The 26,372-nt window shown below is 34.1% G+C and overlaps 1 protein-coding gene across 1 annotated transcript in view; it reads right to left on the reverse strand.

Annotated features, from left to right (window-relative positions):
* Positions 1-26,372, reverse strand: part of Rgs21 (regulator of G protein signaling 21) — a 48,256-nt gene that overhangs the window by 13,440 nt on the left and 8,444 nt on the right. The window contains exons 2-4 of the mRNA XM_021175336.1: positions 11,492-11,564; positions 7,317-7,393; positions 2,929-3,095 (exon numbers count right to left, since the gene is read on the reverse strand). Of these exons, the coding sequence (XP_021030995.1) occupies positions 2,929-3,095; positions 7,317-7,393; positions 11,492-11,502 (255 nt within the window). The 5' untranslated portion in view covers positions 11,503-11,564. The remainder of the gene's footprint in view (positions 1-2,928; positions 3,096-7,316; positions 7,394-11,491; positions 11,565-26,372) is intronic.

Here is a 26,372-nt window from a genome sequence, read left to right on the forward strand (position 1 = left end):
ACACACACACACACTGAGATCAATGAATTTTGTCATGTTTAAATGCTTACTTCAGAGTCATTTTGAAGCAATGTAACCATTACTTGAAAAGGTTTCACAAATTTATTTGTATTTTATATAGTTAATTAGATGTGTAAAATATTAAAACCTGTAAGGTTTTATTTATGGAAACAACAATTGCATTGTGTAGCTAAATTATTACTGAGGATGTTTATTTCAGAAGGAAAAGTTAGGGAATAAGCAAGTGTTTGTCAAAATTGTTAATTATAACCTTGACTTTAGCTGCATTATTTTACATTTTCAATTTTTATTTTATTCGTGTGTATTGATGTTTTGCCTGTATATGTGACGATGTACCACATATTTGCCTGGAATCCTTGGATGTCGAGGAGGACATCAGATTGTGTTCTGTTTTGTGGATGCTGGGAATTAAACCCTGATCCTCTGTAAGACCATTGAGTGCTCTTTACCACTGAGCAATCTCTTTAGCCTCTTAGCTGTAGTTTTAAAATTATATTTTTATCATCTTTTTCATGATGTTTACTGTTATATCAAAGTAGCCACTGTTAATTATATTTGTAAGAAAGAAAAAACACTGGCTTTGAAATAAGGATCACAGTGAAATACATTTTTCAGGGTTGCTTTCAATTTTTTAGGAAATGGCACATTAATCAACTTGACAAACCATAATACTACATTTTCAATTTTCCAGAATTATTTATTGATTTTTAGGTGGTGACTTGGAAATGAATGTTGAAGCATCTCCACATGAGTTGAAGTTCTTTTCTACCCCCTGTAAATTCCAAGCCACACTTGAATAGTTCTTGGGTCTGTTAGTGTTAAAGCAAACTAGTAACAACTGCAGTAATTAATGTTCATCTAAAAGTTGAACTTGCTATAACTTTGTGTCCTAGATTCTTAATCAATGTATTTACATTCTATTTAACTTACTCAATACCTATAAGAACTGACATTTTACTCTCAGCACAAATCCTCTTGTTGGATCAGAAAATATACTATTAGTGACACATACGTTTTCCTTACATTTGTAGGAAGGGCCATTGGTACTATGAGCTAATTTTATACATTACTGGGTTAATAGAGCTTTCTATTTTCCCACTACTTATTCATTAAAAGTTTTGACTTTGTGTTACATATTTCAATGTATCTTCATCAACTTTAATATGTAAACTCTTTAAATACCATTTACAATTAATACTATACTATTTGGTATCCAATCCTTGTACTGAAAATTAAACCAAACACTAATGAAACTTTCTATATCAGAAATATCATTAAAGGGCTCAGTTAAAAACATTCTTACCCAAGTATGATGGTCTGAGTTTGAGTTTCCAGCCCACAAATAGTGTTGGGCATGATTGTAACCCTCATGCTGACGGGTTGGAAATAGATGCATTCTGGGAGCTAGTTTGACAGACAGTTTAGCCAAAACAGTAAACTCAAGTTGCAATGAGAGACCTTGTCTCAAAAATTAAGGTGGACAATCAATTCATGTGCTCTTCCTGGGGAAGAACATCTCTCCTTTCTGCATTTTGATTACTTCTAATTCTTCATGTAGTGGTAAGGTCTGTGTCCATTTTGGCATGGATGAAAAATGGAAGACACAAATTTGAAGGAGAACAGGGAGGGGTATATGGGAGGTTTTAGAATGAGTAAAGGGAAAGGTTTGTAAATGTGATTATTTTATAATATCAAAAATAAATAAAATTTAGAAGTTAAGGTAGATGGTTGGATAGTAACATATTTGGAAGTTTGTGCCTGGAATATACAATACAGCTGAGTGAATCTATACATATATATTCATACATGCAAAACACATATGTGTATACAATAAAAATTAAAAATGAACAATATTTCAAAAGATATTGTCAGAATCATTCTAGAATTCCCTGTATAGGGATTTTAAGCCAGCAACATGGCTGCTCTGGCTGGAATAAAGAGATGTCCTTATTATACTCCTTTAATCCCAAACAATGTAGTTGTAAACTTAGGTTATAGAAGGAAGCAGCCATGTTTGAAAGTAATGAGTAATTGAGGGGTAGACAAAATGATGAATCAGGGATTGACAAAAATGAGTCAGAGGTAGGATACACACAGCACTCTTGAGGACAGACAAGAAAGTCTACTACTTAAGAACAGTGAAGCAAGAGCGAGTTGAATCTGCTCAGTCAGGTGACTTCAATTAGTACAGTTTGGAGCAGTTCAATTCAGTCGTTTCATAGTTCAGTGCGTGCAGTATCATGGAGTTGAAGTTATTTGTGAGTTCAAGCAGTTCAGTGCAGGTCAGCAGAGCCAGTTGAAGCCAGAGAATAAGAAGGAGCCAGGAGATTAGATCAAGTTGCCAGAGTTAGTATAAGGCCAAGCAGAGCAATTCAGAGCCAGACCAAATGTGTCAGCTCACAGAGAACTTTGAACCAGAACATGAATTGAACCAGCTAGCCAGAGTTCAAACAAGTTAGAAATGGTGAATTTATTCAACAGTAATCCTCTGAGATGATAATGACATCAAATGAGTAAGCTACTCTTACATTCCCCCCTGGAGATGTGTTGTATTTTGCTGATTTTTAAGTTGCATACAAGGGACTTCCTTCCTAAAGATATCTGGCTCATTTTTAAACAACAGTTTCATGCTCCCTTTTGGAACATATTACATTCTATAATGCACACTTCTAAGAAATTAAAAATGAAAACTGGTGATATTCCAGTGGTAAGCTTGTTTTCTTTCACATGTATTATTTTCTCTTAAAATGCAGGCATTAAATATATTTATATATTGAAGTCTACTGATAAGTTTTAATCTATAAAGAAGAAATGATTATGTTACTCTTTAGATGGAGTTAACTTCATTTCTAACTGTGAAGAGCCTTTGAGTGATGCAACTTCATTATTCTGAGATATTTCACTAACCTCTTTTGGTGCATCAGCTACGATGAATTCGGAGTAAATCGTCTTAGCTTTGGTAGCAATCTTTTCTCTACATTCTGTTTTCTTGAAGTCTTCACAGGCAAGCCAGAACTCAACATTTTCTTCACTATATTCTGATTTTAGAAATGTTCGGAAAGCATCCAATCCAGCTACAACATATTTAAGAAAACATTGCATCATCTATAAAATAGTAACATTCCCCAAATAAGTCTATTGCATCAAATGGGAATTTATTGATATAACATCTCCTGGCAAACATTGATCATCAAGACAATGTACTATTTATATCATTTTCATATTAGAAAACTTAGTTTTTTTGTGAGTAATCATAAGTCCAAATATTTTCATTTATACTTTAAAATTAACTTAATTAACGAAATATATATTTTATATTTCTAGATCTGACTTATTTTTCAGAGAATGTCTTGGATGACTAGTGCCTTGGGCTATTGAACTGCTTAGCTCAAGTTAATTATGTTATATTAATTAGGCTAAGAATATATTTCTTTGATGTAAGCTTTTGAGAAGAAATTTGAAACTGAGGGAATGAAATATGTTAGTTGGGGCTCAAAGGAGAAGACACAATGTTTGCATTGATTATATTGGACAAATATGATCTTTAAACTAAGTAGTAACTGGCAAGGTTTTGGGATTGAGTCTTTATTCTCCTCTTCTTTGGACAATTTTAATTCTGAAAGACAAGAAAGGGGGATATTTTTTTCCATTGTTGCTTTAAGCAGTGTACTCAATGTGAGATGCCACATGATCATGTTTTCTTATGAGCATACATTTCTCTGTTGACTTTGGAGTAGGGGCTACATGGGCCCACTTATTTGCAGGCTCAGTTCCTTTAGCTTGACCGGGATAGAGAAAGGACCCAAGGAGCTGAAGGGGTTTGCAGCTCCATAGGAGGAACAACAATATGAACCAACCAGTACCTCCAGAGCTCCCAGGGACTAAACCACCAACCAAAGAGTACACATGGAGGGACTCAAGGCTCCAGCCACGGAGGTAGCAGAGGATGGCCTTGTGGGACATCAATGAGAGGAGAGGCCCGTTGGCCTTGTGAAGGCTCGATGCACCAGTGTAGGGGACTGCCAGGATAGCGAAGCAGGAGTGGGTGGGTTAGTGAGCAGGGGAGAGGGTATCGGATAGAACAGGTTTTGGAGGGGAAATGAGGAAAGGGGATAAAATTTGAAATGTAAATAAAGAAAATATCTAATAATAAAAAGAAAAAGAGAAAATAATCTCAGTTCCATCTTTACATATGACGTCAAATGTTCAACCTATACCCCATTATCACACATGTGTTCAAATATGCAGCAAATTTCTGGCTTTGATAAATATTTATGTGTTTAAAACTGCTGCATAGTTTTCTATATTGCTGTAGTCCTCGTAAAAATGTGCCTGTGGAGTTCTTGTGTGAAATATCCACAGCTAACTTGAAAAGGTGATTCTTGCCCAGTGTTTTCAGCTGTGTATGATTGAGAGTATGACAATAGCTACATGCCAAGTTTGAAAGACTATGTTAAGATCTCTTATTTTGACTATGCTCTTCAGGTATCTTAAAGTCATGGTATTCAGCTTTTCCATTTGGATTTGTGCAGATATTCTTGTAAATTGAGGCTTAATGTTGGATTAGGAACATGTTCTTCACAGGACCAAGGGCCTCCTATAGATAACCGACTAAGCCATCCTCTGCTACATATGCAGCTAGAGCCATGAATCACACCATGTGTACACTTTGGTTGGTGGTTTAGTCCCTGGGAGCTCTGTGTGTGTGTGGGGGTACTTATTAGTTCATATAGTTGTGCCACCTATGGGGCTGCAAAACCCTTTAGCTCCTTGAGTACTTTCTCTAGCTCCTTCATTGGGGACCCTGTGCTCTGTCTAATGGATGGCTGTGAAGGTTCTATGCCCTAGTATAGGGGAATGCCAGGGCCAGGAAGCAGGAGTTGGTGGGTTGGTGAGCAGCGGGAGGGGGAGGGGATAGGTGGAGGGAGTTTTCAGAAGTGAAACCAGGAAAGGGAATAACATTGGAAATATAAATAAAGAAAATATCTAATAAAAAAAAGGAACATGTTCTTCGTGATTTTGTCACTGAGGAATTTGATTTCTGAAAATACTGGGGATTGTGCTCTGAGCACTTGTTTTCCCAGTGCAGGCTGAAGGAGTTACTCCCTGCCCCCTTGTCTAATCATCTGGAAGATGTAAAATTATGAAAATTCAGGGGGTTGAAAGACTGACTAGGAATAGAAGAAAATATGAAAAGAATGGGGGCTGTCTCATTTTTATAGGTTGTGCAGGTGGGAAACAAAAGTGAAATTTAGTAAGAAAAATATAAAATAAATCATAGCTTTCTAGGACAAAATCTTAAATGTCTAAAACACTGTATAACAGTGGCATGATATTTTTCTTACATGAAGTAGTATAAAAAGGAAATTTAATTATAAATATATATATCAGATACTAAGTAAAATTCTTGAAATAAATGTAAGAATGTAGTTGTCATTATTAATTATTATTAATCATATGAAAATTAAATTAACTGTATACTAAACTTATCTGTCAAAAATTTAGATTTTTAAATTTGTAGTAAAAGGAAAAACTTTCTCTGAAAAGAACCCAAACATTGCTGGATTTTTGAAGTCCAAATGTATAAGATAAAGTATTCATTGATAAAGAAATAATACTTCCATTCTTGCATGATAATATTGTGGGTGTCACTAGAATGAATCATGCTCTTCTCCTCAAGGATTTTTATGAATGTATCCTAGCGATATGGACATCAGGAATCAAGAAATGACCTCCTTTTCTGCTTCCCTTTAGTTTCTAGAAAGGCTGACATTGAACAATGCTCCCTTCCATACCTTAGTTTGCACCCAAGGAGCAAAATCTACAATTAACTTTCAGGTCATGAAACTCTGTCCCTCTATTCAATATTTCACTGACTTTCCTGTTTTAGGCTCTTTTTAATTTGAAAACATTTCAAATAAGTCTGGACTAACATATTACATGCAATAAAATCCATTCTTGAGGGCATTGTGCAGGAGAGGATGACTTTACTTGTTTCACCATCACAGAGGACATTAAGTTGGATAGAAATTGAAAACTACCAGGAAAGCCAAGTCAGAGTTATAGAGGCAAAGTTAGTAAAAATGTTTAAGTAGTTTTCTAATATACTAAGTATTTAAAGGATTAAAAATAAATTACACTATTATTATTTATCTTGATTTACAAAGCTGTATTAACTAGCTATTTAAAATAATTTATAACTCTGGTCTATTGTTATACAAGTCCAATTCTCTCCATCTTAGGGTCCTCCTCACTTCTGTTCTGCATGTCTATTGTACAGAAATCATTTTCTCTGCTGTGGAGGAACCATGTCCATGACAACCAGGAGAGGGAGGGACTCAAAGAGTCACTTACCAAACTGGATGTAATCCCTTGGTTACACACTGAAGAACATAAGACAGTTCCCATTCTAACTTAGAGGTGTTTCATATACAAAGCATTTTCAATGAATGTCTTTAGTTGGACTTGAGGTAGTAGGTAGATTGATTTAGGATTTAGCCAGTAAAAATAAACTTTTCAGAGTATCCTAATGCATTTAATTCAATATAACTTTAAGTATGAACAGACAGCAGTGCAGAATGTGCCCAATTTTATTATTTTACATTTTTATGATACTTTATTAATTTAAAACAGAAATGTTACTTCGTTAATACAATGGATACTTTAAATAAGTTCTGTCTACTGTCTGTAGTCCCATTCTTGTCAGGATAAATGTATCTTGAAGCAGATTGTTTATTAGATAAATAGGAATTGTGGAAAATTTGTGACTATTTTGTGTAAAAAATGCATGTCAATTTTAAAGTATTTTTATATATAATTGATCAAAATTGCCACATTGAACTACACTTTTTTATATAAACACATTTTCATTAATAAAATATAAAATGTTTTTGTATTTAGTCAAAATAAATGCCATTTATTTTAAATATAAAATAATTTTCTAGTTTAGCTCATGAGATTGAAAAACAAGTGTTTAATTTAAATTTCCTGTTGTTGATAATTTGTATAGTTCTTTCAGCTTTTTATCACTGGCAAGCAATGATCAAATTCATCTAATTATGGGCTAAAATAATGGAAAGCTTCTTATTTGTCTATCATGTTAATTTCCCTTGTAATCATGTTTGAACTACTGACCAATGTCATTTAGACTAAATTAAATCTATTTTGACTCTAACATCTTAAATTTTTATGCTTCAAATGCTGATCACTATCATATTTCATGAAATATTTGGCATTTTCAAGGTTTAGTGAATTGTGTTTATCATCTTTAAAATGCACTATTGCTTGAATCTTACCTTGGTTAGCTAAGAGCGAGTCCATATTTTCAGACCATGCCAGTGTTTCCGTAGTTGGAGACCTGTAGAAACAGCATCTACCCTTGACAATAGCATTGTGATCTTTTTCTTTGATAATTTATAGTAATACTTGAGCTGAAGGTATTTTTTACACTACATCATTAAAATGAGCCGTTGATGAAACAAGAAAATGTCAACAAAAATCACATAGTGTTTTTTCAATGTGGACAGTAACAGAAGTATAATGTGGGAATATAATTAGATATCAGGAGATTATTTGTCAATCTAGTCAACGGTGTTAATATTTGTACATAATAAGTTATACTATTGGCACCAGAGAAACATTGGTTATGTGAAGCAATTATAAACTTTTCTGAATGTATTACTAATTATGTGTCTGTGGATAGGGGCTTCTGATAGCAATCAAAAGGAATGAATGGCTTTTAAGTTTTCATAGCATACAAATTTGTTAGTTTAATAATCATGAATATTTAGAAATGTCTAATGTGATGATGTTTGACTTTGGTATTTTGTTGTAGTTACCCTATTCTGAATCAGATTTTACTTCTCCTTTGTTTGGTAGACTAGTTCTGGGCTGGTTTGTTTAAATGTAGGAATCTGTCAAAAGATTGTGATATATTTTTTTCAAATCAGTAAAAATTTTTGAACTGAAGTTTTCTGGAGAAGGTATACATTGGGGATATTACATAAAATAATAAATCAGCTTTAAGATATAAACTTTGTGAGATACAAATATACCATGTATTATTCCTTTTAACAGATAAAGATCCTGATGAAACAAGCCCTTATCCACAGGAAGCCACTCCAAGCAAAGGAGTTCAATTATGTAGTTACGATGTACAAACAGAAAGGAGCTGGCTAACTAAATCATATATTTAAACAATTGACAATAAAGTACAGATGATCTCACTTCCAGCTATTCTAATAAATGTTGCATTGCATATCATATTGTTGCATTGGATATTGATAATTCTAAGTATGGTTTGTTGAAGTGCTTATTATGCTTTTATTTCTTATTGTTTATAATTGCTTCAGTTTTTGTATGCTTTTTAATGGGTTGACTGTGTTTCCCCACTGTTTTAATATTAGTTGTACTTTCATATAATACGAGGATTGAGGAGAGGCTACTGGGAATTCATTTTTCTTTCTTCTTTTTTTTCTTTCTTTCTTTTCTTTCTTCTTTTACTGACATTTTCTAGCTCATGTTTCCTTCTAAGTGATGGGCTTTGGATCTCTATTTTTCCTTTAACTTACTAATATTTGAAAGCACAGGTTGTCTAGGAGACTTTTTGCAATGCTGGTCTCTAAATAAAATGGACATATAAAAAGATTTGCATTGTTTAGTTTTCATTGTTCATAAATTAAGTGTTAGGCATAATCCTGGATTTAAATTCACACTGAAGTGCTTTTTGTGCGTTTAAACTGTTACTTCACTATGATTATGTTATATTACATGACTCTCAAACTGTTTTGTTGTAATTCTAAAATTATCATAAAGGTCAATTAAATTGCACTTGTATAAAAATAGTCTTTGCAGGCAGAAATACAGTGGTTGGTGTAATATTTAAATTATATGAAACTCAATCTCTGCAGAGTATATGCTAATGCATAGGGCAGAGAGGAACTTGGCCATCAGTATATCCTTCAGAATGAGGAGTAGCTATCAGAAACAGAGAAATAGCAAATCCAATCTAGTATAAAGGTCTACATCTCCATTTATACGTAGGTTCTTTAATAAGAAATATAAGTAGTTATTTTCTAGAACCCAGAAGAATGTGACTAGGCCAAGCAGTTAATGCTCAAAATCTAGACAGTGGCTGGTGTAAGACCAAGGAAAAGGATGTTGGAAGGACAGAATGAAAAAGCTTGCTAAAAAGTGTAGGCAAATTGTTCAGGTGAACATCCTACAGTGCTATGGGCAAAGGAAGCAGAGACAGAGTGTGACAGCATTCCTGAAGGACCACAGAACAGCTGGACCTCACTGTCACCCCTGAGGGAAGGGACGGCAAAGATTGTACACTGCGCCTTTAGGTAGAGCCAAGAAGAGCTGGAGCATGGAGGCCTGTCAATAAGCAATGACCTTTCCTATTTTCAGCATTGTGTAAAAACAGGAAGAAGTCTGGAAGCGAGAATGGAGAGTTAAGAACAAAAGGAAGAATGTAGTTTTGAATTACAGAGCTGTACTTAAAGTGCTCTGTATTCTGTAGATATACACACAGAATATTAGACATCCTAAAATTAGAGTTGCTAGAGTGTCCTACTCTAAATTCAGGTCAGGAAATGTTGACTTGGCTCTAAAGGCATAAGCTGCTGTTCAGCTCTCAGAAGGGACACCCCCGTGGCTTTAGAAGATTCCTGGACGGCTCACTTTTCGACCTGCTTTTCATCTACAAGATTCAGTTATGAATATTTATTATACTGTTAGAGCTGGAAGAACTGGAGTGCTTCCTTTCCAGAAATTAGGTATACTGTAGCTGTTTTAGTAAATAATATTTCCTCCTATTAAATAATTTTAATTTGGGTTTTTTATGAGTTTGTTTCTTTGGAAGGACAAGTTTTGATATCAATAAATACAGCAAAAGCTAATATTTATCAGAACACTAAAGTGTACAACTGTGCCTTGGATGTTTATAGTATACTCTGGGTCACATTAAGCATGTCACGTATCTTCCATCAGTTAATAGTGACAATAGTAGTATATTAAATTCTCCTGTTACCAGTGACTATGTGGGCTATAGATGCTAGTGACTTGGACAGTATCATGCAGATAGTAATGAGTAGAGTTAATGTTTAAAAACAAGTCTGATTAAGACCCTTACTTTTTGCAAATTTCTTCTCCAAAAGCATAAGTTAGTACATATGCATTCTTTTGGGGACCCATACAGTAATTTTCCTGCAATATAGTCACACAAATCACCCAGCTACTTTATACAATACTTACATTGTAACAATTAATTACTCAACAGAAAGTTTATGAAATACATTCTTATAGCTTTTAAATTATGAAATAAATGTAGAAATTTTTTAGTTTAGATGTGCATGGAAATATAAGCATATGTTTTATAAAATGCAGCTATGCAAATATTAATAAAATCCATTAAATAAAAATTAGAGAATAAGAAATCATAGGTATTTTAAACTATAGAGGACTCATTGATTTTTCTTAACTTGTGTGTTAACTGAAATAAACAGTCAAATTCATTATTATTTTTCTACTTTTTATTTTATTTGTGTGTTACTTATAAACTTAATGGAGGTATATGTGCTTCTTTTCCTTTGTGTGTGTGTGTGTGTGTGTGTGTGTGTGTGTGTGTGCATGAGAGAGAGAGAGAGAGAGAGAGAGAGAGAGAGAGAGAGAGAGAGAGAGAGAGAGAGAGAGAGATAACTTTATAAAATTCTGGTGCTTTAATCAGAGTAACTTTCCATGTGTGTATGGTTTGCCAGAAAATTCACTGTGTATTTGGAGCCAAAATCGCACTTAGTATTTCATGGGGTTTTGGCTGATTTCCTGCCTGTTTTCTTCATTAAGCAAGTGCCACCAAGGCCGGCAGTACTCATATTATATGTCCAGAGAAGAGCCAGACCAGATGGGAACGGCGTGAAAGCTACCAGTTATCTTGCTAATTGAGCCAGCTAGAACCAGTTGTATTGCATTAAAAAATGTGGAATCCAACAACTTAGCTGTTCACACTCAATTAGCAGTGTGCTGGAGAATGGAAAACTCAAGCGAGGAGTTCATGTGCCCGAGGAAGTGACAGCTGCTTCCTTACCCAGCACTGTCTAGCCATGTAAAAGCTTCTTAATAAGTACTGTGATAATGAATAACTCTTATGAAGATCATATATGTTGTATCTCTAACTCACTGCTTTGAAAAACATGATGAAAAGAGAGGTCAACTTTCTGTTGACTTTATTTATTTATTTATTTCTAGTAAACAGATAATTTAGAAACAAAGCAAGCCATGCATTGTGGACATACTTTAGAAAGGAAAACGTGAATAGAGAAAGGCAAAAAATAAAATGATGTTACAGTGAAAGGCAACAATTAGCATTTTTTTATCGCAAACAAAGGCAGCAAGTCATATAGACTACTGAAGCCTCAAGGGTTTCATGTATACATCTTCTGAGATAAAAGAGCTTTAAACAGCAACTCACTTCACTGGCATTGTGCGTCCCACTGTCTGCCTGTCACAGATGATGCAGTTTCTCTTTCTGACTGATCTTCAAGCTGAAGGTACATGACAGCAGGAATATTACAATTAGTATGCAAATACCCATCCCTGGGTTACAAGTTGGCATTTTTTAAGTCATGCTAGTCTCAGCTTTTATCATTTTGTTAAGTTCACTCTCATCAAAACAGTTTAACTTCCAAGGAACACACAATTCTTTGAATAAATGTGACATTTCTCTGAGTTGGGCATAAAATAATAACTATTCCATTAGAATAATAATTCTACTAGTTTACATGCTAAATTTCCTATGCATTTATTGATATGAGAACTATTATATTCAAGATCTTCAACAGTATGATATTATTGCATGTGCTTAATAATCACGTTTATGCTTTTATTATGGCTAAAGTTTGTTCCTTTTTCTCTATTCTTTGATTTTGTGAGGCCAGCTCCACCTAAATTAAAATTTTTACTGACTAACAAACATATTCTAGGAAATGCATTATTCTGTTACCTCTAATTTGTTCAGCTGCTCATGGCTTAATGACAAGAATTTCTCTAGTATTTTAAGCTATGAATCTCATTTAATTTATGCCCATATATTTTAATCCAACACGGATGCTTAAAATAATAATGTCAACATATTTACCACAATAAAGTCCAGAGGCTAGTGTTTTTAGTACATGATGATTGGTATCCCTATTCTTTGTCAAGCTTTGATTGCAGTATAATAATGGCAACAGTGAAAACAGGCCTCCTTTTAACGTGGAGTTGAAACATTCCTATTTGTTGCTTTATAAACATTCCTAGTATTTGACTTATGCTGGAGTGCTGAGGCTAATGGAAATAGAAGTGATGACCCAAACAATCAGGGTATTATTAAGCAGTGAAATCATCAATTAACTCAATTGATTTTGTTACTTTAAGCACCATTAAGTAATGTTCTTATGACATGGATAAACTGAGTCATTAAACATGTTTTGATTTTTTTTTTTTGTATTGCTGTCGAGGGATAATACAACACTAAGTTTATAATACACGTTTGAAATTATTTTCAATATACATATATTAGAAAACAAATTTAAATTTCTTTGTAAAGTCAGTCAAAATATTTAAAAACTAGGAGGCAGAGAAAGCTTATTTTTTATTGAAACTCTAAGATGAAATTGAAATATAGGCTTTGAGTTCAATAAAATTATTTTGTCAAATCTTCTATAAATCAAAAGCGCCATTTACTTCACTGTGACATTCTGTTACCTTTAAAAGGCTTCTGTTCGTTAAAATGAATTTCTGAACTGACTACATTTCTGTAGTTATGATTATGAAGAATTTATTGTTTTTGACTTTTTTTCCAGCCTTTCTTTAGAATCATAACTGTAGAAAGATAGTTATTCAGAAAAAATTTAAAAAACAAATTTTGTGTATCAAAATGAAGATTCATATTCAAATGAGCAGGAAAACAAACTTTCTTTGGAGGTTAAATGTTCAAAACATTCTTATAGACAAGTACCCAAATGAAGACATTGGACATCTAACCATCACTAGTTGTTTTTTTTTTTTAATTGGATATTTTCTTTTAATTTCCTTTTTTAAAATTAGATGTTTTCTTTATTTACATTTCAAATGTTATCCCCTTTCCTATTTTCCCCTCTGAAAACCCCCTATCCCCTTCCACCTACCCCTGCTCACAAACTCATCCACTCCTGTTCCTGGCCCTGGTATTCTCCTGAACTGCTGTTCTGGGGCATGGAACCTTCACAGGACCAAGGGCCTCTCTTCCCATTGATGACCAACTAGCCCTTCCTGTGCTACATATGCAGCTGGAGCCATGAGTCTTTCCATGTGTACGCTTTGCTCTTTGGTTGGTAGTTTAGTCTCAGGGAGCTCTGGGGGTACTGGTTAGTTCATACTGTTTCTCTTATGGGGCTGCAAACCCTTTCTGCTCCTTGGGCCCTTTCTCTAGCTCCTTCATTGGGGACTCTGTGCTCAGTGCAATAGATGGCTGTGAGTATCCACTTCTGTTTTTGTCAGGCACTGGCAGAGTTTCTCAGGAGACAGCTATATCAGGCTCCTGTCAGCAAGCAATTGTTGGCATCCACAATAGTGTTTGGGTTGGGTGATTGTGTATGGGATGGATCCCCAGGTGGGGCAGTCTCTGGATGGTCATTCCTTCAGTTGCTGCTCCACACTCTGTTTCTGTAAGTCCTGATATGCACTCGCCAGTAAGGGATATTAGCCCAGAAGCAAGGAGTACCCAAGATACAATCCACAAACCACATGAAACTCAAGAAGAAGGAAGACCAAGGTGGGGATATTTTGATCTTTCTTAGAAGGCAGAGCAAAATACCCATGGAAGGACATTTTATTTACCTTTCAAAGGTTATCCCCTTCCCCTGTTGCCTCCCCCCCGAAACCCCGTGTCTCATCCTCCCTCTCCTCCTGCTTCTATGAGGGTGCTCATAGAAGCACTCCTGCCTTCCAGTCCTGTAATTTCTCTACACTGGGGCTAGGTTTTAATTCAGTGGTTTTCACTTCAGTATCAGAGTTTCCACTCAGTGCAGGAAGTGGCCTACCATCTTTTTAAAGATATTGGTATGCTCCTACTTAGATAATATGAATATTTTTACATGGCAAAGGAACCCAGTGTAATTATCTGGGGTCATTTCAGAGGAATGGAAGGAGGGTTTGAATGAATAGAAAGATGTTTGTGAATGAAACTTGAGATTTTATTTTTCCATAAACATATGTCCTTTTATTTACTGTTTTGGGATCCTAATTTTTTATATTCTCTGGCCTTTCTTTGTAATCATAAGTAGAAAGGTAGTTTAATTTTAATTTTTTCACTTTTTTGTATTGTGTTTTTAATTAATTTATTTGCATCAAATGCTACCCCGGTTTCCCCCTCATAGACACCCTCCCCACTACCCTCTCCCCTTCTCAGAAACATGAGATTGAAGCAGTATGAAAAGCAGCCAAGTGCTAAGGAACTTAAATGGCATCTAGACTTAAACCAAGGGTTAGGGAATGGAGGTTTTCCTCAGACCATCAAGTTGTCTACCATAACAACAGTCTGATTTAACTCTCAGTCTAATTTGGGCTGTGATACCCAGGGCTTGAAGATTTTTAAGACATGAAGTGTGTGGTGTGGTCATTTCTTATATCAGCAATAGGTGTCTGATACATCCTGGGAAATCTACTCCTTAAATTTTTAAAAGAAGATGGGCATATAATAAGTATGAATTTAGAGTGTAGATCAGAGATTTCATGGACAAATGTGACTTTTAAAAGTTTGGCATGTTGATCTTGACTTCAGAACCGACATCACAAGGTTCTGATATGAGGATAAAGAGAGCCATACATAATAAATCAGTGTGTTTTGATGTTACTGTTTATGAATGATTGTTTTATTCTTTCTCCCAAACTTAAAACCCTTTATGGATCCACTGTTGAGATGCTCGAGTAAAGATTAGGGGAAGCACAAGTACCCGAAGCTTCTGTGGGGAGAAAGGAACTGCACTGTACCAATTCTTAGAATGTTAGCACTCTAAGTGTCTTAGGGACACCAACATTTATATGATAAACTTGAAGTTGATAATTTTGGAAATTGCCAACGCTCAAGTTGCATGTGGGATGAATGGGGAAAATATGAGAGTAAAGGTGAGTGTGAGTGAACATCGTTGGGACGTATAGATGTATGTTTCAATTAAAGTAAATCATTTGTTTATTGCTCACTTATTTACATCTGAAACACTGCCTGCCCACTGGTCCCCTCTCCCCATCCCCCTCCCCTTCTCTCCTGAGAGGGTGGAGCCAACCCATTATACTATTATATATATATATATATATATATATAAATACATATATATATATATATATACACACACACAGTAGTATAAAGGGTTCTAGTAATATATGTATTATAAAGTATATGTATATATACTCTGTTATGCTTACAGACAGGAGCCTACAACTGTCCTCTGAGAAGCTCTACCCAGCAGCTGATTGAAACACATACAGAGACTCACAGCTAAATATTGGATGGAAGTCAGGGACTCTTGTGGAAGGGTTGGGGGAGTGATTGAAATTCAATTAAAATAATTTAAAAATGCATAAAGAATCAGCAGAATCGGAGTTTTATGGTTTTGGGTTTATGGATTAACAAGACAACTTGCACTCACAGAGACCATGTTTATGCTTCACAACATCATGGTTTGGAGTACTGAGCTCCATTTAATTTCCTATTTTAATAAGTAGCACACTTCTTTCTTCTTGAAATTTGAAACCAAAAAAATTAAAAAGTTCAGTTCAGAGACACAAAGGTAACAGGAGATGAGCAAAATGTCAATGAAGGACAAAGTCATAGATTTGGTGAAAGTTTGTTTTTAAGACTGTGATTCATAGATTTGGGAGGTCATAAAGAGGTCAGAAGACAAAGATAGATGAAATAGAATCAGCTCAAAAAATTATGTGAGATTGCCAAGGTGATGATTAGACAAAACAAAAGAGGCAAACTGAAGCAAGGTGAGGGAGTGGCCAGCCCCTTGGCAGCGGGTATTTTTGAGTGGTATATATGAGTTTATATTTTGCCACCTTAAATCACGAAGGGGAAGAGTGATCATTTTCATGAAGATCTTAAAAGATTTTCTGATAGAACTACAAAAGCAGTTTGGTTTTGGACTATATACTTTAAGTTTTAAATTTCTGTTTTATAAACGAGAGAGAGAGAGAGAGAGAGAGAGAGAGAGAGAGACAGACAGACAGACAGACAGAGACAGACAGAGAGAGAGACAGAGAGAGAGAGAGAGAGTCAGGTTGGGCTCACAAATGTTTCGGGGAACACTCCTCAGACCTTAGAAATGCTATGAGCAATAGCCATATTGCTGTAGCATATCTCTCAGATTGGTCGATTAGACTTTTGATCCTAATTTTGATATAGAATTCTTGGTAAGCTTGTTGGCAGGTCACATTATTATCTAGCCATACCTCATGATAACATGTTCTAATATATGTTCCTATTTTCTACTTAGGGTAACAAGTACTACCATTAAGAGACGTCTGCCTCAGAAAAGAGAAAAAAAGATTTCTGATGTTAGTAAAAACTTTGCCTTTTAAAAATAGTTAAATGATATTTGTATCTTAATACATTTAAACATACAAATTCTTCAAAATTAATTTTGGCAGTGATAGAAATTAGTAACACTATGATTATCTATATACCATCCTAGCATCACTTTAAAGGGAGACTAAAGAACTTTTAACTTCATAATGTCATAATCTCATAATATCTGCTATTAGTTGGACTCCTAAATTTGAACTTTTTCTTATTGTTTCTAAATATTCTAAGTACACACACATGGGCGCACACACACTCACGCATGCACATACACATGCACACACACACACACACACACACACACACACACACACAGAGGCACTTAATTGACTCCCTTTCATTCATGTTTTATATATCTACATTTCCATTTTATATATGCAGCATCTGCTTAACTCTTCTCCTGAGGTATCGTTCCCTTTCTTTAAACACTCTGGTAAAGAGCTTAATATTCAATGTAAAAATATGCAAAACAAGGTTATAGTCTTGGGAAATATTCACAAAGCTAAACAATATAATATTAATGAAGTTTGTAGTTAGACCATGTACATTCTTGGCCAAAATTACTTTGTTAACTTTCTTCTGGTTCAACTTTTTGCAGTGAAATTTTGATATATGAAAAGAGCAACTGTCTCTAAACTATTAATGATATATTTAATAATGAATAATAGTTAGAAGAAGCTGATTAGATTCTCCTTTATTTCAAAGCCTCATTAAAAGAACAGACATGTATTGAAATGCACAGAAACATACACACACACACACACACATACACACACACACACACACACACACACACAGACACTCAGTATTACATCCCAATATACTTTATAAGATAACAACTCCAATTTCTTTATTATATAATATTAAAACAAAATATATAAGCAACGACATAAATTATAGTTTATTTTATTTCAACCAAATTCATATTTCCCATATGGATAATTTATCCTATCCTATTTATTTGTTAACCTAATGTAAAATGAATGGTCCAAAACTTACTCCTCAGAAAATTACCCTTTTCCCAAACACATAAGATTATTTTCACATATTTTGTTCACAGCCAATTATCAATCTCCCTTTGTATAATAATTTTGATTTCACATTTCTATCTTTTAAAACTATAAAAATTAAATTTTCTTGAGTAGCAAAAGTAATAAGAACGATTCCCTCTGTTGTAAAGTACTGATTAAATACCTGGCATGCTTCTTAGGGGCACTCAATCATGTAACTTTTCTGACAGGCTAAATGGGTTCCTCTTAATTTGTAGATTATTGCTGAAGGAACTCCCTTTTCAGCATTATGAAGAAAGCAGGAAGTCATCAAATAAGTGCACTGCCGGGAACCAGACAGTAGTGAGTCTCCCACTGAATCTATCATCCTCTGACTATAGGGCCTTTTAATCTTCTGGTTAGTGGTGCTTAAGCTTGACTTATAGACTGGGTACAGGAAATTCAGAAATGTCATACATGCATTAATTTTCAATCAATTGGTTTTTTAAAAATATGCTCCTCAGGAAAGGATAGTATGCAATTTGTTATCCTGGATGCTATTATAATGATATGGTATCTTAAACAATCACTAAACAATATATCCACCAGTTTCTTATCATTTGCTTGCCGTGTCCAAAATTCCTAGTATGATGTCTTGTAAATTATTTCTGTAAAAAAATAGAGATTTGTTTTTTACTCTCATATAGATTTTTTCTGTCATTTCCTAAGAGTGTACTTGATTTATAACTATTCATTTATATTTTGTGGTGCTAGGGTTGAACTCTGGGTTGCATAGAAGTTATGGAAGTGCCCTATCATATTTGTTTATTTATTTTTGGAAGATTCTAGATTCATAGGTAAGTGCCCTATTCCATTTATTTTTGGAGGATGCTAGATTCATAGGAAGCATGGAACAAAGGGTCTTTAGTGCACGTCAGCCTTTCCCAGTGGTTCATACTGTATGTAAGTGTATACTTTGTAGCAAAAACAGAGAATAAACACTGATAAATGTGTATCTGTTTTTCCACTTATCATGTGTATATATTTAGCCACCATAGTAACTAGGCAGAGAATTATTGCATTAAAAATATCCTTCAAGATGTGACTTTAAAGACATACCTTTACATCATCTCAAATCATTAATTTTTAGTGATCTTTAATTTTGGCATTTCAAGAATTTTTAGGAAATGGTGTCACACAGAATATGGTAGTGTAAGACAACCACGATCCTGAAGATAACTCCTGTCTTTTTCTGTATGGATAATCATTTTACTTTTCACAGTGTAGTGTTCTACTAGCATGGTTATATTATCATCTTACCATTCAATTTTTGAAGAACACTGCTTCTATTTAGAGTTTTAATCTATTAAAATTAAAGCAGCTACTGGAATCATACGTATGTAGATGACTATGTTATATGTGCATATATATTTAAAACATTTGAGTCAACTTTTGTTGTATTTTTCTACACATATACTAAAGCATCTGGGTAAGTCCTTAACAGAGAGACCATTACTTTTTATGGCCTCTATAGTGTGCATATTTCTGTGTTTCTGTCTTCTTTAGATGACACTGCTCCCTTGGTAATTCTGCCCAATATTGCTGAATGACTCCAAGCCTTTTTTTTTTTTCTTTATATCTTTATTGTTGGTATCATGGAGTTTTAATTTTTTCTCATTATGTCCCTTTTTTGTTTATTGATCTGGACACAAGACATATCCTTTCAGTAGACAGTTGTGTGTTTTCACCTGGAAATGTGCTTTTCAAACTTCCAGCAACTGCTATTTAAACATGTACTGCTTTGTTCTCCTTGGACCTCACCTTTACCAAAGTGACCATAAGCATTTAGTGAGCCCTTGGTCTACAGTCTTGCCCTGTTTGCCTTGCCACGTTGTTTTGCTCATCAAATATATATATATGTATGTATATATTTGGGAAAGAATTACTTATAAAACTTAAGACTCTCATAGAGATATATTCATTATTGTGTATTTGAATAATATATAGTGCTTTACATTATTTTGATTGCTTTTTTAGGGAAAAGAGGCAACTGTATTGCCAATCTTATATTTAATAGAAAGAGATTCCTGGATTCAAATTTAAAAACAAATTTCATCTAAAACATTTTTGATACAATTTTTGTAATTTCTCATAATGTTTCTTTAATCATGCTTTCAATTATTTCAAAATATTTTTAAGCAAATGTCCCTACCTTTTAAATTTATTTTTGTTTTATTTTCTTGTTATTTTTTTGAATCAGAACATTACACAGCCCAGATTGCTTCAAACTCATTATTTCCAAGGTTAGCTCTTTCAGGAAAAGTAAAGCTGATATAACAGTAATGCATCATTTCCCCCAAAGTGTACAGTAATACTAAACAGTCATTACTTCTGTGGAAGTTTTAGGTTTTTAAATATGTTAACATTTTTGAGGTTGGCTTATCAATTAAAATATATATATATATATATATATATATATATGTGTGTGTGTGTGTGTGTGTGTGTGTGTGTATTCAATGAAACTTGTGTTTATATATGCCATGTAAAATATAAATGTTATTTTAAACATATTTTAAGCAGAAATCCATTTTAATAGGTACACTAGTGTCTGATCATTCATATATGAATAAGATAGAAAAGTGTTCAAAATTCTCAACATTGTGTTTAGATCTATCTCTAAAAAGAATACTGTATCATATAGTCTTTCTTTATGTGCCTGGGGTACACACAGACAGGTGACACCCATCAAGTATAAATATGAACTCCTATTAAAGATACATGGACACAAACATAAGACAATATCATAATCACCCACAAATCAGCTCACAAAATTCAACATGTTTTGGGTGGGGGAGCACACTCATAGAGACAAAGAGGAGGGAGGAGAGGGCAGATGTGGGATAGGGCTTTTTTTGGAGGGGTAACCAGGAGGTGGGATATCATTTAAGATGTAAAGGAGTGGAATGATTAGTAAATAAAAAAATAAATTTGTAGTTTTCTTCTTTCTCACTTCCTCCATTTTCCCCAAACTTATTCTTCTTGCTCTGTTAAAAGTATGCATTGTCATTCTAATATAAAATGTCAAAGTTATAAAAATGCTGAAAGACAGTACTTTGTCAGGTTGTATTTAGAAATCCTTGGTATTTGTCTATCATCAGATTTCTACCAATGTCACTCCTGTCCATCATTTCATTGTAACTAAAGTTCTCTGTCTGTATAGTTCTTACTCAAGTCCATTCTGCATACCTTCAGAGAGTCATACTGATGGGAGTAATTATCCCAATACTTTTTTTGATAAGACTGCACATTTTATGCAAACCTCTTATGATTTCTCAATTCTCCAATATGTGGTTCTGATCTGATTTTATAGACTATCTTTCAAAGTTCTTTTTTAAAATTTAATTCTTCAAAGTTCATCTTTTTACTGTACGTCCCACTTAAGGCAAACAACTAATGTCCGGGATGAGCAGCATTAACTGGAATTCTGTGAATTAGTCCGCACACTGATTTCACTCTGTATTTGTCTCATTCTTACCAATGATGATCTTCTGATTTCTGCTCTTGCTCAAACTTTGGTCTGAATGCTGTTCTGACTCTCGTCAAAGTTGCTGGAATAAACACCAGCCTCTGACCTTTTATCATCTCTGTAGTCATTTGATCTCGTGTATTTCTAGTCCATGGCCATGTCTTACCACGTCTTTCAGATCAGATTCAGGTCTTAAGAAAATAGATTGAAGCTGGGCAGTGGTGGTGCATGCCTTTAATCCCAGCACTTGGGAGGCAGAGGCAGGTGGATTTCTGAGTTCGAGGCCAGCCTGGTCTACAGAGTGAGTTCCAGGACAGCCAGGGCTATACAGAGAAACCCTGTCTCGGGAAAAAAAAATAGATTGCGTATGTAATTATATATATGCGTGGTTTTATGTGTGTGGGCATGCAGGTACCCAGCGAGACCATAGGAGGGCTTTGCTTCCCTTGGAGCCACTTGATATGGGTGTGACAATCTAAATTCAGAACCTCTACAAGGGCAGCATGTGCCCTTAACCTCTGAGATGTCTATCCAGTTGCTACTTTTGATTTTCTTAGTCCATGTGGATTAGCGAAATAATTGTACACGACTCAGTTCTTCTTAGCATCTAATATAGTACTCCATACATAATACTATCAGCTTAGATATATTATTAATAATATGGATTATGAAAATATGATTTAGTGGATTACAATGGAAATTCTATATTTTCATTGTGCTTGTTAGACAGGGAGTATCTTGTGCCTTGCCACAAAATAGCCACAAGATAAAAATTTATTATTGTAAAATAAATAAATTCTTATACTTAATCCTGTTCATAATATACAAAAGGAAAAAGATGTATGTATTTCTTTATGTGCACTAGAGGGCTTTGGGACTATTTTAATATTTTCAGTTTCTTATCTATGCTGACCTCTTTTTTCTCATCTGTATTTTTCTGCAGGCATTGATATTAGAGAACATAGATTTGGGGTACATTAATTGTATGATAATACAACTTATTTAAAAGCATCCTGCTCCTTCGTAAGATCTAGGAAACTGTCATAGCAGCTTAAGTCATGGTAAAGCTATTTCTTTAGGTCAAAATGATAAGTGGTTTCACAATCGTATTTTTCTTAATGGCCAGAGGTTTGCATTTTATTTTAATTATAGGATTATATTTTTTTAAATATCCCAGATGCCATTCTGTACAGAAATACTCACTACAGAACTAGAACTATTTAAGGTGTAACTTCAGTAAGTATTATGGTTATCTGATGCGTCTCAGTGTAATGGCCATGGGAAACGGAAAGGAAAGATGTTTCTCTTATGCTCAGTGTGAAGCCAACATATCTTCAAGGGAGAAAATGGAGGAGGTATTTGAATTTTATGTTCACATTAGAGAGGTGAGTCCTGTCGATTTTAGAAGACTAGTACTTATTTTCTCTGAATTTAGTCAGGAGTTGTCAACTTATTTCTAGTTGAATGTGACAGTAGTAAGGTTTTCAAAATCTACTAAAAACAAGTAACATTAAATTTGTGATTTATGAGATTAGGTTATGTGTGTTACTTTGACTGAAGTCAACTTTCCTTTGTAATTTCAAAGGAGAAAAAAATGAATGGCCTATAAAACTATCAGAGTTGATCTATCAGAAATTATTTTCAATTGCATGTTTTTTCAAACTGAGTTAATTTATTTTAATCATATTTATAGTGTGAAAGTATAAGATAATAATATTGGCTTCTAAAGTTTTACCCTAGTAAATAGGGCTTTAATTATGATATAAATGTATACAAATATTTTCATAATTTATTAAGTCTAAGTCTGTATATAATTTTGATGTTTCTCATAATTCATCATTGTATATAATACTGTGATAGATATCCCACAGAACACACATATTTTTGTCAACATACATTCGTAGAAATAAATTTACCAAATAAAATTTTATTCACAATTTATACTTTGGTATTTGTTGGAAAACTGTTCATTAGAAGTATTGTATTGATTGTACTATTATATGGAACATTCCTCTAAAATTTTCTAACAATTAGATTTTATTATAAAATGATTTTAATTGACAAAAAAATCCATGAGATATACAGCTCCTGTTTTATTGAGACTCTTATATGGAATTAAAATATATTTAATTTAGAAAAACACAATAAATTCTGAAAGCAAATTATCATTCAACTACCAAGCACTTAAATTACAAATTTTAAAATCAACTTATTCCATGTTATCTGTATTTGTTTTATTTCTAATTTTTATACTTTTAATTCTTATACTTCCAATCTTGAGAGTGAGTATATCTTATAGCTGAAATGTGATTGTCAATAAGACTATAACATTAAATATACCTTTGTTTTTAAAATAGAGGCTATTATTCCCACTTTTCATGTGGGGTACAATTACTAGCACCAATCAATTGGATTTTAGTCCTTGAAATAAAGACAAACTTATTGGTAAAGTGGGAATATAAATTAAAAATAGTAAATATCCTTAATTAATTGCTAGAGTTGCTCAATGCAGAGCCTCTACTTTTTTGTCATTATAACTTTTTTCTCTAATCTTTTATGCATGTGATTGGGTATAACAAACTTTCTATATTTACCAAATGCTCAATTAATTATTTAATAGGCCTTTGCTTTCCAGATGGCAAACATTTTTAAGAATGCTTTCTGTTTTCTTTGAAAAATGTAGTAATTTTTCATAACACACATATTTGTTTAAATTCAGCATTTTTGTCCTTATACTTTCCTGCTTTCTTGAGGTTACATGACCTGTGCCATTGTCAATCCCAGTTGTTAAAAATTTTTTGCTGTGTTAATTTTTATAGTAATCTGGTGGTGTTTTCCTAAGCCCTACTCATGTTGCTTTCTCTTGTAATGTTATTTGTTTTTTGTTTCAAACCCTATATCCAGCTTTGTATTAAAGCTTTGAGATTAAGGCAAAAGATCAGGTCTACACTCTTAACACCTTCTTAAGCAAATCAACAATGTACATTTAAAGGTATATATTTAATGAGATTATCTTGTTATTTTTGAAGAAATTGTTGATCATTATTTTGAAAATATCATCATATAGTTACTGATAATTGTCAGAAGACAAACTTTGTTCTCCTCCCATCTCCAGGCAGAACACAAGGCAGGACCAAAGTGGCTGAGATTGGAGCAGGCCAAGATTTTGTTGTTCTTATGTTTCTTGAGAATATACATCATATTTCTCTTCCCTTTCAACCACCATATTTCATCATATTTCTGTTTCCATAATTACATCATATTTCTCTTCCCATTCTTCCATTCTGGCTTCTTGTAAGAGCCAGAAGTTCAGCGAGCTGGCTGTGTTGGGTCTCCTATTAATGTCAAGCTACAGACACAAAGCCTCATCAATATGACTCTCTAAATATGGTCTGTACGAGCATGATGCCAACAGACATGCCAAAATCGGAGAGGAAAAGCTCACACAGCCTCACGCTTAGACAAAGAACTACAGGCAACTGAGGATTTTGAGAGTAGTCTAGGACTTTTTGAAGGTATCTTTTGACTTCACAACATGTTTGGAATATGAAGATACATGCACTAGCTTATTGGAATTATTCACATACTCTATGCAAGTGGCTAATATAATTCAGGTTCCTCTTATGTGATGGGAGTACACATGGAGAAACTACTTCTAAAGTCTAAGGGGAAGGCAGGTGAATTGGTGGAATATGTATATAATTAACCCTGACACTTGGAAAGCAAAGGCAACAGGATCACAGCAGGCTAGTCTAAACTGCATAGAGTGACCCTGTATCAACAACAACAAGTAAAAAAGACTCACAGGGGGAATACTGAGCATATTGTAAATGCAAAGTACATCAGTGTATTTTGAGCATCAAAATACTGAGTTTCAATTTGTAAAATTACTTCTCACCATCACTTGAACACCATAAAATAACTTTGAAGTAAATATCATTACTTATGCTTCTTTTACATGTGACATTGTTCACACACTTAGGTTATAAACCCAGCTGCTAGCACTTAAAATGAAAAGATAAGCATTGTAATCATCTGGAGAATCTATGTTAAAGTTGTTCTTTTTATGTTGTGTTCAGTAACACAGGGTAGACTATCCTTGTTTTACTCATAAGTATTAAAATATTTTAGAATAATTCCACTCCTCCAAGTGATATAATACTAAGAGACATCTCATTACTATAATACCATATTTAGCATTTTCACATTCCAGTAACAAAATGACTATCCAGACTTGTGAATCAATAAAGTCAGTAATCATTCCATCATCTTGGTACTCAGGTACAGTAATTGCAGAATCCATATTTAGATATGTTAATTATTAGTCATGGAATCACCACATTTTATATCTGTAATTTATCAAATAGTATTCGTGTCTCATGTAAAGCATTACTCCTTTTTACATAATAACTTTAAGAGAGGCATATTCTTCCTTTAGGATCTATTTGCCCAAGTTAGTCATAGCAAAGAAGACTAAAATTTGAATGGCGAGATATTTATACTATATTATTTTTTCATCCTCGTATCAGTATAATTAAAGGCAGAGAGGAGGTAATTTTAGGAAAAGCAAGCAGATCTCTGTGAGTTGAAGATCAGCCTTGTGTACATATGTAGATCTTGGTCAGAAAGACCTACATAGTAAAACACTGCCTCAAAACAAAATTAAAATGCAAAGATGCTAAGTTCTTCTATATCACCATTAAGAAAGTCTTTACAATCATTAAATAAGTCTTACCTTCCCTATCCATCTGTCTTAGTAAGGGTTTCTATTCCTGCACAAACATCATGACCAAGATCAAGTTGGGGAGGAAAGGGTTTATTTGGCTTACACTTCCAGACTGCTGTTCATCACCAAAGGAAGTCAGGACTGGAACTCAAGCAGGTCAGGGAGCAGGAGCTGATGCAGAGGCCATGGAGGGATGTTCTTTACTGGCTTGCTTCCCCTGGCTTGCTCAGCCTGCCCTCTTATAGAACCCAAGACTACCAGCCCAGAGATGGTGCCACTCACAAGGGGCCTTTCCCTCTTGATCACTAATTGAGAAAATGCCTTACAGTTGGATCTCATGGAGGCATTTCCTCAACTGAAGCTCCTTTATCTGTGATAACTCCAGCTGTGTCAAGTTGACACAAAACTATCCAGTAGACCATCTTAGAGTTATCAGTTTCCTATTATTTACATCTAACTTTTGAATAATTGTCTGTGCAATAAAGATATTTGTTGGCACACAATAGATTA

This window comes from Mus caroli, chromosome 1 (genome assembly GCF_900094665.2).
Source record: "Mus caroli chromosome 1, CAROLI_EIJ_v1.1, whole genome shotgun sequence".
NCBI classification, from domain to species: domain Eukaryota; kingdom Metazoa; phylum Chordata; class Mammalia; order Rodentia; family Muridae; genus Mus; species Mus caroli.